At 46.8% G+C, this 13,382-nt stretch overlaps 1 protein-coding gene across 12 annotated transcripts in view; it reads right to left on the minus strand.

The window, feature by feature from the left end:
- The window catches only part of CADPS (calcium dependent secretion activator), a 170,344-nt gene that overhangs the window by 133,509 nt on the left and 23,453 nt on the right, over positions 1–13,382 (minus strand). For all 12 annotated transcript variants that reach the window (XM_027640313.1, XM_027640317.1, XM_027640315.1 and 9 more), the window contains exon 3: positions 2,666–2,746. In XM_027640313.1, the coding sequence (XP_027496114.1) occupies positions 2,666–2,746 (81 nt within the window). The remainder of the gene's footprint in view (positions 1–2,665; positions 2,747–13,382) is intronic.

A 13,382-nucleotide genomic window follows, 5' to 3' on the forward strand; every position in this document is an offset into this window, starting at 1 on the left:
GAGGGGATCAGGAATGGAGACAAGCATAGAGAGATGCAGAGTTAAGAGACTCTGAGAAATGACTAGTCCAGCAGGCTGGAGCAGAGTGTCCAGCCCCAGACAGACATATCACTCTGGTCTCATCACGACATATCATTTAGTTGCCCCTACACATGCTCCTCCTTGTCCTTGAGGCCAGGTGACTGGGTGGGGGAAAAGGCACTCCAGGACAGCAGAGCACTGGCTACTGCAGAGAAAAATACATGTCTGCCTTGGCATCCCTAAGCTCTCAGCTGTAATGCTGCTCTATTTGGCTGCTGGAAAAGTACAACAGGCAGAATGAAAAGCCTGTCCAGATTCAGCTTTAAAGCATCTGCTTGACTTTGAGCGTGATCCTCAAGCCGTCTGGCTCCAAGGCTGGGCTTATGTGCTTTGATGGAGTCAGGGGGGGACCCTACCTAACGCTGCCCTAGTGCTGTGCTGAGCTGCACTCTCCTGGGCACATGGGAAGGCAAAAAGACCCAGAGCTGTGCCCTGGTATCCAGAGGCAGGAAGGCTGGTGTGCACAGTCACTGCTCAAGGTCACACGACAGGTCAGACGAGGGCGTGCAGAGACACTGGTTCTGCAACACTGCAATGCTAAAGTCCTGTTAGACTCCACAGCCTTTGATGCCTCTGAAATGCAAATGTCCTAGTGTGAATTTCCTAATTTATTAGCGAGGCATTAATTTGCCTTGAGCATGGAATCTCCAAGACAGCCACCTCAGGGCTGGTTTCACGAGCACTACAAGCCTCCCTGTGCAGCAAATCTGTATTAAAAGCTGCAAATTGGAGATAAAATTGGAAATGCTGTCCTTTCACTGAGCTGAATTGTGAACCTGCCCTCTGCTAGAGGGAAGGCAGCCTTGCCCAGAAAGGAGGATACAGAGAAAGATTCAAAAGGTCATTTGAATGCCTCCAAAAGATGGTATTCATGGGTCTGAAAGAACAAGGTTTCTCATAGGCAGATGCTGGTGGGGGACCTGACATTCTGGAGAGAAGGCCTGCAGCAGTACCATGAAGGAGATTTAATATCAGTAGCTGCCAACTGGATCACAGGTAACTTCCTTTTACTCGAAACCACCCTCCAAGCTGCACAGTTGTATTTTGAAGGTTGAATTCTGCACAGGGATATGTCAGGTTATGCTGAGGTGTTTTCCCTGACTCTCGCAGGGCCAGCAGTGTCATGGTTTGTTTTCAGCATCCTTAGGGGAAGAATAGAAATGGCAAATTCTCTTTTGCAAAAAATAATTCATGAAGCTGCAGCTTCTGCTGGCTGCTACTGAATCATGCATATTGTTGTCCCACATGCCATAAAGAGAAAATGAAACAACAAAACCAGGCAATCTCATTCTGGCACTCAGGGCCTGGCTACCCATCTCGAACCGGAGCAGCCGTGCTCTGCATGGGGGCCTACATTTCACTGCACATGAGTACTGTAGGTTTTCTTGACAGGAATAAAATGGTAAAGGGCCAAATGCTGAACAAAAGAGCTGCAGTTGGCTTGCTGTTTTGCTGCACCACCGTTTGACCACGTCGTCCTTGGCCACCTCGCTAATTTTATCAGTGAAGTGGGGAAAACCAGAGCCTATGTCCCTGAAGATGCAAGAGCAGCAGCTGTTTAACAGAAGTGTTAATGAGGAGGAGCTGTGCAGGCACCAACAGCACCCTTGCTAATGCCTGACCATAAATGAATGTGCTCTGCTTTTCATACCCAGGGATATCAGTGTGGCTGCAAACGGCTCTGATATTACCTTTCCTATGAAAAATCCCAATTTGGACACAGGTCAGTGCTGGGAGAGCTGATGCTGAAAGGCAGGCCCCCAGACTGAGCTTGCCTCTCTGATTAGACCTTCTTCTTTTCCTTCTAGTAATGGTTTCTTGATTATCAAGAATGGCCAGATAGATCACTCCCAATACTTCAGCCCCTTTAGGGCTTTATCAGAGCATCTAATTAGAGGCAAGGATAAAATCTTGGCTTTACTGATGTCAACAGAACCCTCTCCATCTATGGTCCATCAGAGGCCACACAAATCTGCACTGTGTGAGGGTGTGATTTGCTCCTAGGGAGACAGCTCCTTACAGAAGGGTCTCTAAGGAGCTTAGCCAGGTGCTTGGTTACCAAAACTCTTTGAGGTCCTGTGTCTGTGGCTCCAAACAGCAGCAAAGCCTGCAGGGTGCAGTGCTGGCCTGACTGCTCTCATGCATAGCGTGAACTTGTTTGGGAGAACACATCTGAAGTACCTTTACTGAGGCAGCATCTACCTACAGGGAGGAAACTGTGGCTCTCAGCAGCCCAGCAAAAGGCACAAATCCCTTCAGGGTAATTTCTGTCTCCTTTGTACATGCCATCACACACCTTATTGCCCAATGCAGAAATTTGACAGAGTTTGACAATATCTTTGCCACTGGTGAGGATTTGTAAGGGATTTTGCAGGAATCCAATCTGTCCCAGCTCATCAGGACATTCCAAGGAACGCACATCACAACACCTTCAGCTGTACTTCTTGTTTTTAGTTAAAAACCTGGTAATTTTTATATGGTGATTACCAGGAGAAAAAACCCATAAGAGAATGACAGAACCTGGGGGCTGCATCAAACTACTTATATATGAAGAGCTTATTAATAACAGCAGACTTTTTTTTACCTTGGCAATTTGCTCTGCCATTTGGAGACGTCCATCCAACTCACGCCTGATCTGTGCTGCTTGCTCATCTGGGTTGTCCAGCTGTATAAAAACAAAAAGCGAAAAATTAATCAATGAAGCACCTTTACGAGCAGTTCAGTTCCTCCAGCTGACCACCTGCACTACATTATCGGTGAAGTATAGCATAGAGGGAGTGGTGATGGGCCACCTTCTGGAATAGAAGCCCCCCCAAAGGACGCCCACGATGCTCACCATCCCAAGACAGACAATTTTGGTACCTGCCCAGCTGCCTCCTGGAGCTGAGCATCCTCACCCTGAGGTCTTACACCCACTTTGCCCTGTGATCCAGTCTGGCAGCAAACCCTGATGGTGACTACCTGAAACCCTGGAAAGTGAGGTGCCTTCCAGAGGTATCACTTCACTGGCGCTTGAGAAGCCACAGCACCCTGTGCTGGGGCAGGACACTCAGCAGCTCCAGGTCACCAAGCCAAACACCCCCGGCCCTGCTTGCCACCCAGAAAAAACATAAGGCAGCTCGGCAGAAATGCACAGCAATAGCATTTGCTTATTTTCTTTCTCTTTTCCTCCATATTGCTGCATCCCTGTGCTACCACCTAATTTGTGTCATCAGTTTTTCTGCAGACTTCAGCAGAGATTTTATGGGGGTATTTTTGGGGTGCTTTTGCAATGCACTGCCCACAGCCCTGGGGTTCAGTGTTCGGCACCTGTCCAGCTCTGAAATGTCTTCTGAGAATAAAATGTTGTTTCTGCCACTTAAGTAAGTGATTACAGCACAAGTGGAAGAGGCAGAGTGACTGCTGCAAACAGTTTACTATTGGTAGGACTTGGAGCAGGTCTGTTATTTTTAGTGGGAATACACAGGCATGAAACCACAGAACAGGAAAAACGCACAAAATCAATCCGACAACTGCTATAATGAGGTGGCAATTTTATAGCTGTTTTCCAGATTCTCACTGCTCTTTAGACTCCTTTGGGGTCATTTTGGCCATGACAAAAGGCTAGACACGTGGTCAGCAGGGTGGTCATGGCACTGCTCCACCCACGAGGCACAAACCCAAGCTCGGCCTGACGCAAATCCTTACTGGTTTAGTTCACCTCCTTGAGCCAATGTGACTTCAGGTGGGAGGGCTGGCTCCCCTACCCAAATGCTGCCTTTGTTTTCAAACTATCAGCTCCTTCTGGCTCCCAGCAAAAGCAATTGCCACAAGCTGTTGTGGGTCAGTTCTCCCATCGACTGCTATGTGCAAATGAGCTTTGTTTGCAGGCTTGGGGTTGTGCTAATCACCTCCCTGGGCTTCATCCTTCTTTGGAGACAAACTGCTTGACACAAGAAAGGCTCTGCTGGTGCAGTGCAGTCTGGAAAGTTCCAGCTACATGACACTTTTCCCCCAGCCCACCACTTTCCAAGGCACCTCCTTGGCTGTCTGCCTGTGCATCCTGCACCTCCCCTCTCCTGCACATGCTCATGCAGACCTGCACACGTGCAGGTGTTTATTTGCACACTGCTTCACCTCTTATGATTTTCCAGAGAGATAACACTGACTTTGGCTGAGATCGAAGGAAAGTGTATTTCTAAATAGCTTTTGAATGTCTTCATTACTGTTTTAATTCAGAAAACTACAAAGTGTCCTGACTATGATACAAATCCACTGAAGCTTCAGTGGTTTCATTCACACCAGCTGTACCACATAACCTTTCATCTTTATATTCGTGATCCCAAAGCTAGCACAGAGACATGGACCACCAGCACCTTTTGGGACAAGCTGCCTCCATTAATTTCTCTGTGAACAAGTGCACCTCGCAACTATCCTGCATCAGTGTGCAAGCAGCTGTCAGAGCTGCTTCATTAAGGGTAGGAAATGTACAGTCCCAGATTTCCACTTCTTTGCAGCTCTGAAAGAAGGGGCATTATTTGAATTCCATCTGAGCTACAGTAATTGAGGTTAATCACACACTACCCAAAATAACTCACGTGCTAAATTTAGAAATTGAGGATGCTGCTGTGGAGGAGGGTTGGTTTTGTGGTATGATAAGGAGCCAGCAAACTGCCTCACGCTTTCTGCACTATCTTGATTTTGCAGATGTTTTCCAGTGATGCTACAGGTGTCAAAGAACGATCTGACTGCAGAAGATTATTTTTCTTAGGAGGCAACAAGCACCCCACGCAGCCTCCGTGGCTGTGGCTGAGTGGGTAAAGTATTGCTTTCCAGGGCTGCGCTTCCCAAGATTAAGTAGTGATGCCAAGCCAAGTAATCCAGTATTTAAAAGAAACAAAAAATCTTTCCAGGCTGTATTTTTGACTTCGCATGATGGCTCCATGGCAAAAACTGATCTTTGGGAAAGCAATCACAGCCTGTAGTAGCCAAAATAACATTTTCTTCTTGTTGTCTATAGAACAGTACTAATGAGGCAGCCCCTGCCTGTCCTCCTGGCACCTTTCAGCAGCCCAACAGTTCAGCCACTGTCTCCTCCTGTGCCTGGGAAGGACTCCTGTGCCTGGAAAAGGCTCCTGCTGCCACCAAAGCGAGTCGAGTACATTTTACACAGTCGTAACACTATACAGGGCCATTAAGAGAATAATGCTGGTGCCCATAAAATATACTTTGCTTGTGAAATAAGGCAAGGGGCAAATGTGAGGCATGCCATCTAAGCAAGACCAAACATCCAAGTAAGGCAGCACAGACCATAACACCATTAAACTCCCAATTTCTTAACTAGAGAATCAGCTATTTATTATCTGCCACATGCGTGCCCACTTTATATTCAAATACTTGACAGCCAAATACATAAATGATTTACAAAGTCAAAGAGAAACTGAATTAGTTTCGTTCTGCATTATGACTATGTTATGGGTGTGCTATGAATAAAGCAAAGATATAAATAATAAGGTTGCCCCAGTCAATTAAATGTGAAAAGTATTATAAATTTCAGTATATATATGATTAGTCATATGCACTGGGCTTTTTTTCAGCAGTATGCCACAAATACACGACGTACATAATTTGCAATTCTCAACTGATCATTACCCAACTGCCTGCTGGTAAATTAGATGTTTTCATATGTCTGCCTGCATATGACATTAGTTCTCTCTGCCTGCCCTGCAGAGATTATCGACGTTGGTGTAACAGTTGCTAAAGCAAAAAAAAAAAAAAAAAGTAGATGAAGTTCTGAGTGGAACCCAAAACTGACTGGCATCACAGCCAGCCCGTCACTGCAGGTGCTGCAGGGTAGGTGTCTACTTTAACCCCTGGTGAGGGTTCAACTGCACGAAGAAGGCCTTGCAGAAGAAGGTTTTTTTACATACAAACTGTTAATAAGGAATAATTTTTAGTGGGCATGAGTAAATGAAAGAAACAGGTTTAAAATGTTCATCATGTGAGTTTGACAATTTTCATTGCCAGTAAGAACCAGATGCTGGCCTGCAGCAGCAACCCTCTGCTTTCACCCCCCCGAAACAAACTCACTGAGAGAATTTTCTTCATGTTATCCCAGAGGAATAGGAGATAATCCCCCTACACCTTTGAAAGGCAGAAGCAGATGCAAACCAACCAACCTAATAAGGTCATAATATCTGCAGCAAGATGCACAGGCACCCACCAAACCCACACCTAAACTGTTTGACTGCTGGTTCAGAGACCTCCCACACATGAGCCAGCCTGAGCCTTGTAGTTTTTAAAGTCCAGAGGCCAGGCTCACTTCCATTCATCCCAGGAAACCCCAAAGGCAATACAAGGACATGAACAGGGTTACAGTGTTACTTTAAACCCCTATGTTTTTGGAATTCAAGTGTTATATATTTAAAGCTTCAACTTCAGTTTATCAGTTGAAAGCCGAATCATTTACAACTGCAGCCCCGGCCCCAAAAGTGATGTTGGAGCAGCGCAGGCTGCCCTCCTCTTTCCTTCTTTGTTATGGTCAAAGCAGTTCTGCTCAGATTCACACTTCAGATCCACCCACCTGCCTGGGGACTGAGCAGGGCACAGCTCTCATGCCATCAGAGGGCTGCAGCTGGGGCCAACCCATCCAGCCTGGGGTCCGTGCTGGTGGCACAAGTGACACACTGTACACAGCACTTGTCCACTAAGTAAGAGCAGAGTGGATCTGGCCATGCCACCAAACATGGATTGATGGGACATGATCCCAACAGACAAAAGTGAGTGAAACACGACATGGGAGTTACACCCACGCTCTGAGCTCAGCACTGCTGGAAATAATGTTGTTAGGATTTACAGTGACAGGATGCAACATACAGATACAACCTTCAATGCCTGGCATTTATGCTGTGTATGTGACAGATATTGTTGGTATAATTGCCATCAGCCCCAGCCAGAAACCACTGGGACCATTTAACAATGTAATTCCTCCTTGTCAATCACTGCTAATGCTGATCCCTGTTTCCCAGCAAAGATAGCAAGTGTCACGACATCCCCATTCCTGATGCATAACTAGGGCTGCTCTGGAAGCATTTCCCCTCCCTTGACAAGGGTTACAACATGGTGGTGAACCCAGTCACCCACCTGTGTCATGTCCTTCTACAGGGGACCAGCCATTTGCAGTGGGATTCTGGAAAACCACATCTTAAATGCTCTGGCAGTGCAAACACTGAGCGGCAGCAACCTGCTTTGCACTGCACTGGGAACAGAAACACATCTGGTTCTTCACCTTCTGGAAGGGAAAGCATTTAGTCCAGGTGTCCAAGAAATCCTCAGCCACTGCCTGTGCTGGTTTTCCCCCACGGCAGCATCGGCACCTGGGAATGGCTGCACAGTTGGAGGCAGGTACAGGTGGGCTGCTGCTGAGCAGGGACTGTTCTGGCTGGGGATACTCTCAGCACTAATTTTCTCTATCACTGTGTCCAGCACACCACCATGTACCCACTTTGTGAATGATTTTCCCTGGAGGACAAAGACAAACGCTGTGACACGCTCATGTCCTTCCTAAGCCTGGCTTAAGTCCTCCCAAAATAATTGGTGCAGCATGTGTCATACATGGTTATAGGTGCCAAAAGCCTCAAAGAGAAAGTTTCAAGGCAGTTCATCCTTTGACATGCTGGGAGCTCTGTAGCTCAGCAAATGATTGATTAAGTATTTCAAAGCAAACACGTTCATGTGAAGGCTGAACAAGATCACAATATGGGTGACAATTTTGCAGCTTTGATGTAGGGCTTTAAGAGAGATCTTTGTCTCGTAAAAGGTGGTTTCCCTTTGTGATGCACAGTGTGAGAAAACACTGAAAAATTCATAAGCCACATCAATTAATAATTAATCTGTCACTCCAGGAGTACTCACAACTTGTAGCATTGGCATCATGGAGTGCTCCAACTGAAAAACATGTGGCCCCCAAAGTGACTCATTGCAGGGAAGCAATTTCTTAGCACATAACTGCTGTTTTAGAAGATAAAGTGCCATGAAACAGGACAGAGTGGCACCATGTGGCACACAGCTTCCTGAGCCACACTCCATGCCAATGTCATGGACTGCTCTGTTGCATCATTTTCCCACCAACAGTAAATATTCCTCTCTATGAGTGGCAAAGGGCAACGGGAAGGTGGCAGTCCAGCACTCAAGGCCCCAACCTCTTCCCAGGAGTCTGAAGCAGCAAGCTTCAGGAGGATCTGAACATTCAGATGTTCTTCAACCACAGGTGGGATTCTGATCTCCCTTTAAACTGGGAATGTGACCACTGCTAAGCTGCCTCAGAAGGGTAAGTCACTAATGTCCTGGGCAACTTGCTAATGCTCCAAGCAGCAAAGTGCAAGCCCCAGACCACTGGCTGCCTTGGGATCTGAAATGAGAGCAAGGACAGCTTCACTATGTCAGGCACCTCCCCACATCAGCAAAACCAGCAGCATCAGCACAGCCCAACCACGGATTCAGCAACTATCACTCATGCGGTTCAAGACAGGATTTTGGAAGACCTGGAGGGACCAGCAGAACATCTCTCCACCAGCTCTCAGGACTGCAATGCTGTATGATCTCTGCACATCTCAGGGACTGATCTCCCAGTGCCACTGCACAACAGGGATGCTTAAGGCCACCTCTCCTCTGGCCAGTCAGACCTCCTCGAATCAGCCTTTTAGGTTCAGAGTCATGCAGAATTTTTCTAGTACAATGTAAAATTCCCCTTAATTCAAGGAATTACAATCTGCACATATTACCTCACCAAAATTTTTGGTTTTCCTCCTGTGAGCCCCTGTCAGCTCCTCACACAGTTCCAGGGCTCCAGCACCCCAAAAAGTGACAAACCCCCTCCCCTGGAGAGAAGCTCACACCATTTTGCTCATGTATAGGTGAAATGGGTCATACTGCAGGAATCCAGTTGCTTCCATTTGGAGTTGTACAGTCAGCTGTTTGCTGTGGATGTGTACCTGCTCCCACTATCCTGGCAAACTCCTGGGTTATCTAATGAACGACTGCTGCTGTGAGAGAGCACTCAGGGGGTCCTGGGAGGGTGATTTAAAACAGTAGAAAGGACTTGGACAATTCAGTAAGGGCTGATGCTTCTCTTCTCTCTTAAAGAGAAATCTCATTTCATGGTCCACAAACTTTAGGGTTGCGGTAGATTTGTCAGTGAAAATATTCCCTGGGATGTAGAGCAGCCTTTCCTTGCCCCACTGTGAATCTTAGAATGCTGCAATAAATCTCTCTGCCTCAGCAGTTGCCTGGGCTGTGCAGGTTCCCACCCATCACATCTGCCTGCAGATGCTGGGACTGTGCCTGCTTCACTAGGTGAGGTCAAGAGATCCACCCTCAAATTCACTACGATCCTTTTGGATATCTGTGTATCCCACAAACTGAGCTGATTCTCAGCGTATTTCAGAGCAGGACTGGTGGCTTGTGCGGGCAGAGGTTTCTCGTGCTCTCCTTGCAGACAGCAGGACCCATGGGTACCCACAGCTCATCTATAAAGCACTGATGGATCAATCAGTAGCTGCTGGTGTCGTGGCAAGAGCAGACAGGTGCTAGGTATGGATCCTGTGCAGGAAAAGAGGACATCTCCCTGTGCCATCACCTGCCTACCACCACACCCCCTCTGCAGGTTTGCAAGGCTGTGCTGCAGGGCTGAGGAAAGCTGAGACAAGCAAACCCAGCACACAGCTTTCTAGGAGGTTGTGCAAAGATACCTCCAAATTTATGTGCAATGATAAATCAAAGAAAATGAAAAACCAGATTCAGCAAAACAGGAAGGGGAAGGAAAAGCACTGCCTGCCTTTGCAAACGTTTTGCAAGCTGTTAAGAAAAGGGATGGCAAAGCACATCCACTCGAAAGACACGTCCTTCCCATCTGTGGCCAGAGAACTTTTGAACCCTGCAAATCCCTCTGCAAGATCATCCGTGAGAGGTGTACGACACTGAAAGGGATTGAAAACTAAAGCCGTCCAGAGGCTCTGACCTCTGAGCATGCCTTAATACCCTCATCTTATGGCATTGCATAAGGATGCTTGAAGGCGTGCGGGCAGCATATGCTGAGCTGTGGTACCACCAAAGAAACTGGAGCACTGGCTGGTTGATGCTGCCCGAGGTAGATCACTACATTTAGCTTGCCTATGTTTCCTTACAGCTTATCATATGCTGAATTTCACATGAGTTAATGGGAAAAAAACACCTGAATTTCCTAAACAGGGCAACAAACTACTATTGAGTTCCAAGTAAGTTTTACAGCTAGAATTACTCTCAATTAATTCATCCTAGTCATTATGGAAGAATGGTCTACACATCTGACCTAAATCCTCATCTTTGATTAAAAGCTTATTGGTAGACATACTCATCATGTAATTCAAAATGGGCTTTGGCTTTTGGAGCTAAAGCAAGTTGCATGAGGACCTAGTCCAAAAAAGCTGCACTTCCGCATGATTAGAAGTGATGGAATAAGATGTGGGAACATCTCCAATGGTGTCTATGCAATAACAGTTTTTCTGCAGAAAGCTCTAAGCAAAGAACTGACAAAGCAGAGACAGGCCATGAACAGCAAGGTTTTAGTTCCCTTATATGCCAAACAACAGGCTACCAGCAGAAAATGGGGAAAGGGAATGTAGAGGGAAGGTTATGGCTCCCACTTTTTCAAGGACTAAACCAGCAAAAATTGCAGTGTTGCTCACTGCAGTGCATTTTGATATTTGTGAAGTTTAGATTTATCACAGCCAGAGACTTAAAGAGATCGATCTCCTAAACAGGATGATGCCTTTCACACTGGTTTGACGCAGTAAACTTTCCTGAGAAGTCAGGGAGAAAACAGTTAGGAGAACTAAGCCTCTGGGCAGCAAATCCTCAGCATGCAAAGAAGGCACTACATGTTCCCAGTGGACAGTGTCCTAAGGGAGCTAAAGCTGCTGATCTCACCCGTGACTAGGACTACACTTCTCCAGCAGTGACTGTGTAGGTCACCATCAGACCTCTTTCCTACATCAATGGAGAATTGGAAGGGAACTGCCTTCCATGGCAGATCCAGTTATTTCAGTCCCTCTGGCTTGTACCTTCACTAATTAACATCAATTTATCAAAATCCAGAGCAGAAACATCACATCTGTAAGGTCTTTTGATCAATACATAAGAACAACTATTAATGATTAATGAGTAATCACTATTATTATGCTAAATTACTATATTATGCTAATTAAAAGGTCACTTCCTTGCTTTTCTTAGAGCAGTGCCCAGACAGCTGGGCTCTGAGTCATTCAAAGGTTTCAGAGAAGTTTACCTCAGGGGGAATCTCCTGGTTTTTGAACAGAAGCAATACCCTTAGTCATACCAATCCTATCTAATATATCAATGCATTTCAGAAAAGTCACTTCTTTTTTAAATAATTAACATCCAATAACAGGAAAAAAACCCCACGAGGAATATGGATTAGAATCTCAGTTTCGCTGATTGGGAACATCCACCAGCTTTTTTACTGCCTGATCCCCACCAACAGGACCTACTCTGCTCCTGAAGAACTAGTGGCACAAAATGGATGTATGGCATCTCTGAGAACGGCCACGTGGAGCTGTGAGCTGTCATGTGGGATCTAACCCCGCACAAAGCCCTTGTGAGAGGCTCTGGCACCTGCATTAAGGATCAACGATGTGAGAAGAATTGAAGCAGACACAGAAAAGCAGCAAAAGGCTATGAAGAAACAAACACAGGGAGCAAAAATGTGACGCTTTTAGGAGCACTGAGTCCCTAAGATGAGAGGAGGAGGAGGAATACAGCACAAGGTACCATGGGGAGGGAGAGCTTAGCAGATGGGGCAAGTCCTCCTGTGGGGTACACTACCCTTGTCCCCTTACTGGTGAGGACAGTCTGCCGAGCAAGCCATCTATGCAATATGGAAAATGCTGTTATGTGTCCACATTAAATGTATAATAAATAATTTATGTGTACAGATACTATAACAATTACAGAAGATGCTTCAGCCTGGCAGCAGCAGCTCCTGCAACACGGCTGGACAGCCCAGCTCCCTCTGCACAGAGCACAGCACTGCTGCTCCTGGACCTGCCCTGGCTTTGCTCTAACCAGCTCAAATCATGGCTGCTGTGAAGCTGGGTTACAGGCTGGGATTGCACCATCCCGGCCTGAAATTGGGCCCGGTCCTGACTGACCCCCGACACCCCTCCCACTGCCTGGGTGAGCCATGGCAATGCTCACAGAGTCCAGCTAGACCTGTCAGTCACCCAGCCTGTGCCAGCACAGGCTATGGGTGCACCCAGAGGACAGGGCGCTGCTCCCTGGGGAAATACATCCCAACAGCAACCACCCACCAAGGTTCACAGGGTGCTTTGCACTTCCCTCCCCTCCTGATGTTGGAAGCTGCCACCCCAACTGGAGGCTGCTCTGCAGAACAGGCTCATGGCAGATATGGCTGGGGATCAGCCCTCAGAGCTGCTGGGGAGGCTACTACACATCCCTGCCCTGGGGACCCTCGCTCAGCACATCCATGAGCAGAAGAGCTGCAGCCATGAGCCAGGCAGATACAAAGCTGAGATGTTCAGTCTCCCACCCTTCACATAAACCCTGCAGGAGACTCATCAAAGGAAATATCTGTGTCTGCTGGACCCGGACTGCATGCAGCCCTGCCTGAGTAGGGGAGGATGGGCAGTGGGTATTCCCCTGTGTGAACAGGGATGAGCTTTTGGGGCCCTGGGGTTCGAAGACCCTAAAAATACTACAGTTTAAAATTTCTCCTAGTCTTAGAGCCACCACCTTCCACCTTTTATATTGATGTCCAGGGCAGGCTGCAGGAGTGCAGTACTAATACACACATGCAGAGTCATGAGCCGCCAGTCTTCACCATGTTACCACGCTGTGGGCAATAAACATTTCCTTTTCTTCTTGTCAGGGAGCCAAATGAATCCTAATGGCTTTCCTGACCATAACACATACACAGCACCGGCTACAGACCTCAGTTTCTGACACATCAGCTGTGAAGGCAACAGCCTTCTGATAAGTGAGCATCAAGGCTTCGGGGGCTCCTGCCAGACCCAGTACGCAGCACTAAGAGCAATTAGTTTTTTCCAGGCCGTGTATTGCATGTAATAGAAAATATTAACTCACGTTACAAATATTTATAAAAAGTTCAGACATAATTCGATTTGCAATTGAAAATTAACAATCTAAAAATTCAGCCATGTAGACAGACAATGTTAAATATAACTGCAGTTAATGTGAGCTGATTTAAATAGAGTTAATACAGCAGCAACAGAAAAAGGCAGTCAATC

This window comes from Corapipo altera, unplaced genomic scaffold, assembly GCF_003945725.1.
Source record: "Corapipo altera isolate COAL_440 unplaced genomic scaffold, ASM394572v1 55, whole genome shotgun sequence".
Classification (NCBI taxonomy): Eukaryota; Metazoa; Chordata; class Aves; order Passeriformes; family Pipridae; genus Corapipo; species Corapipo altera.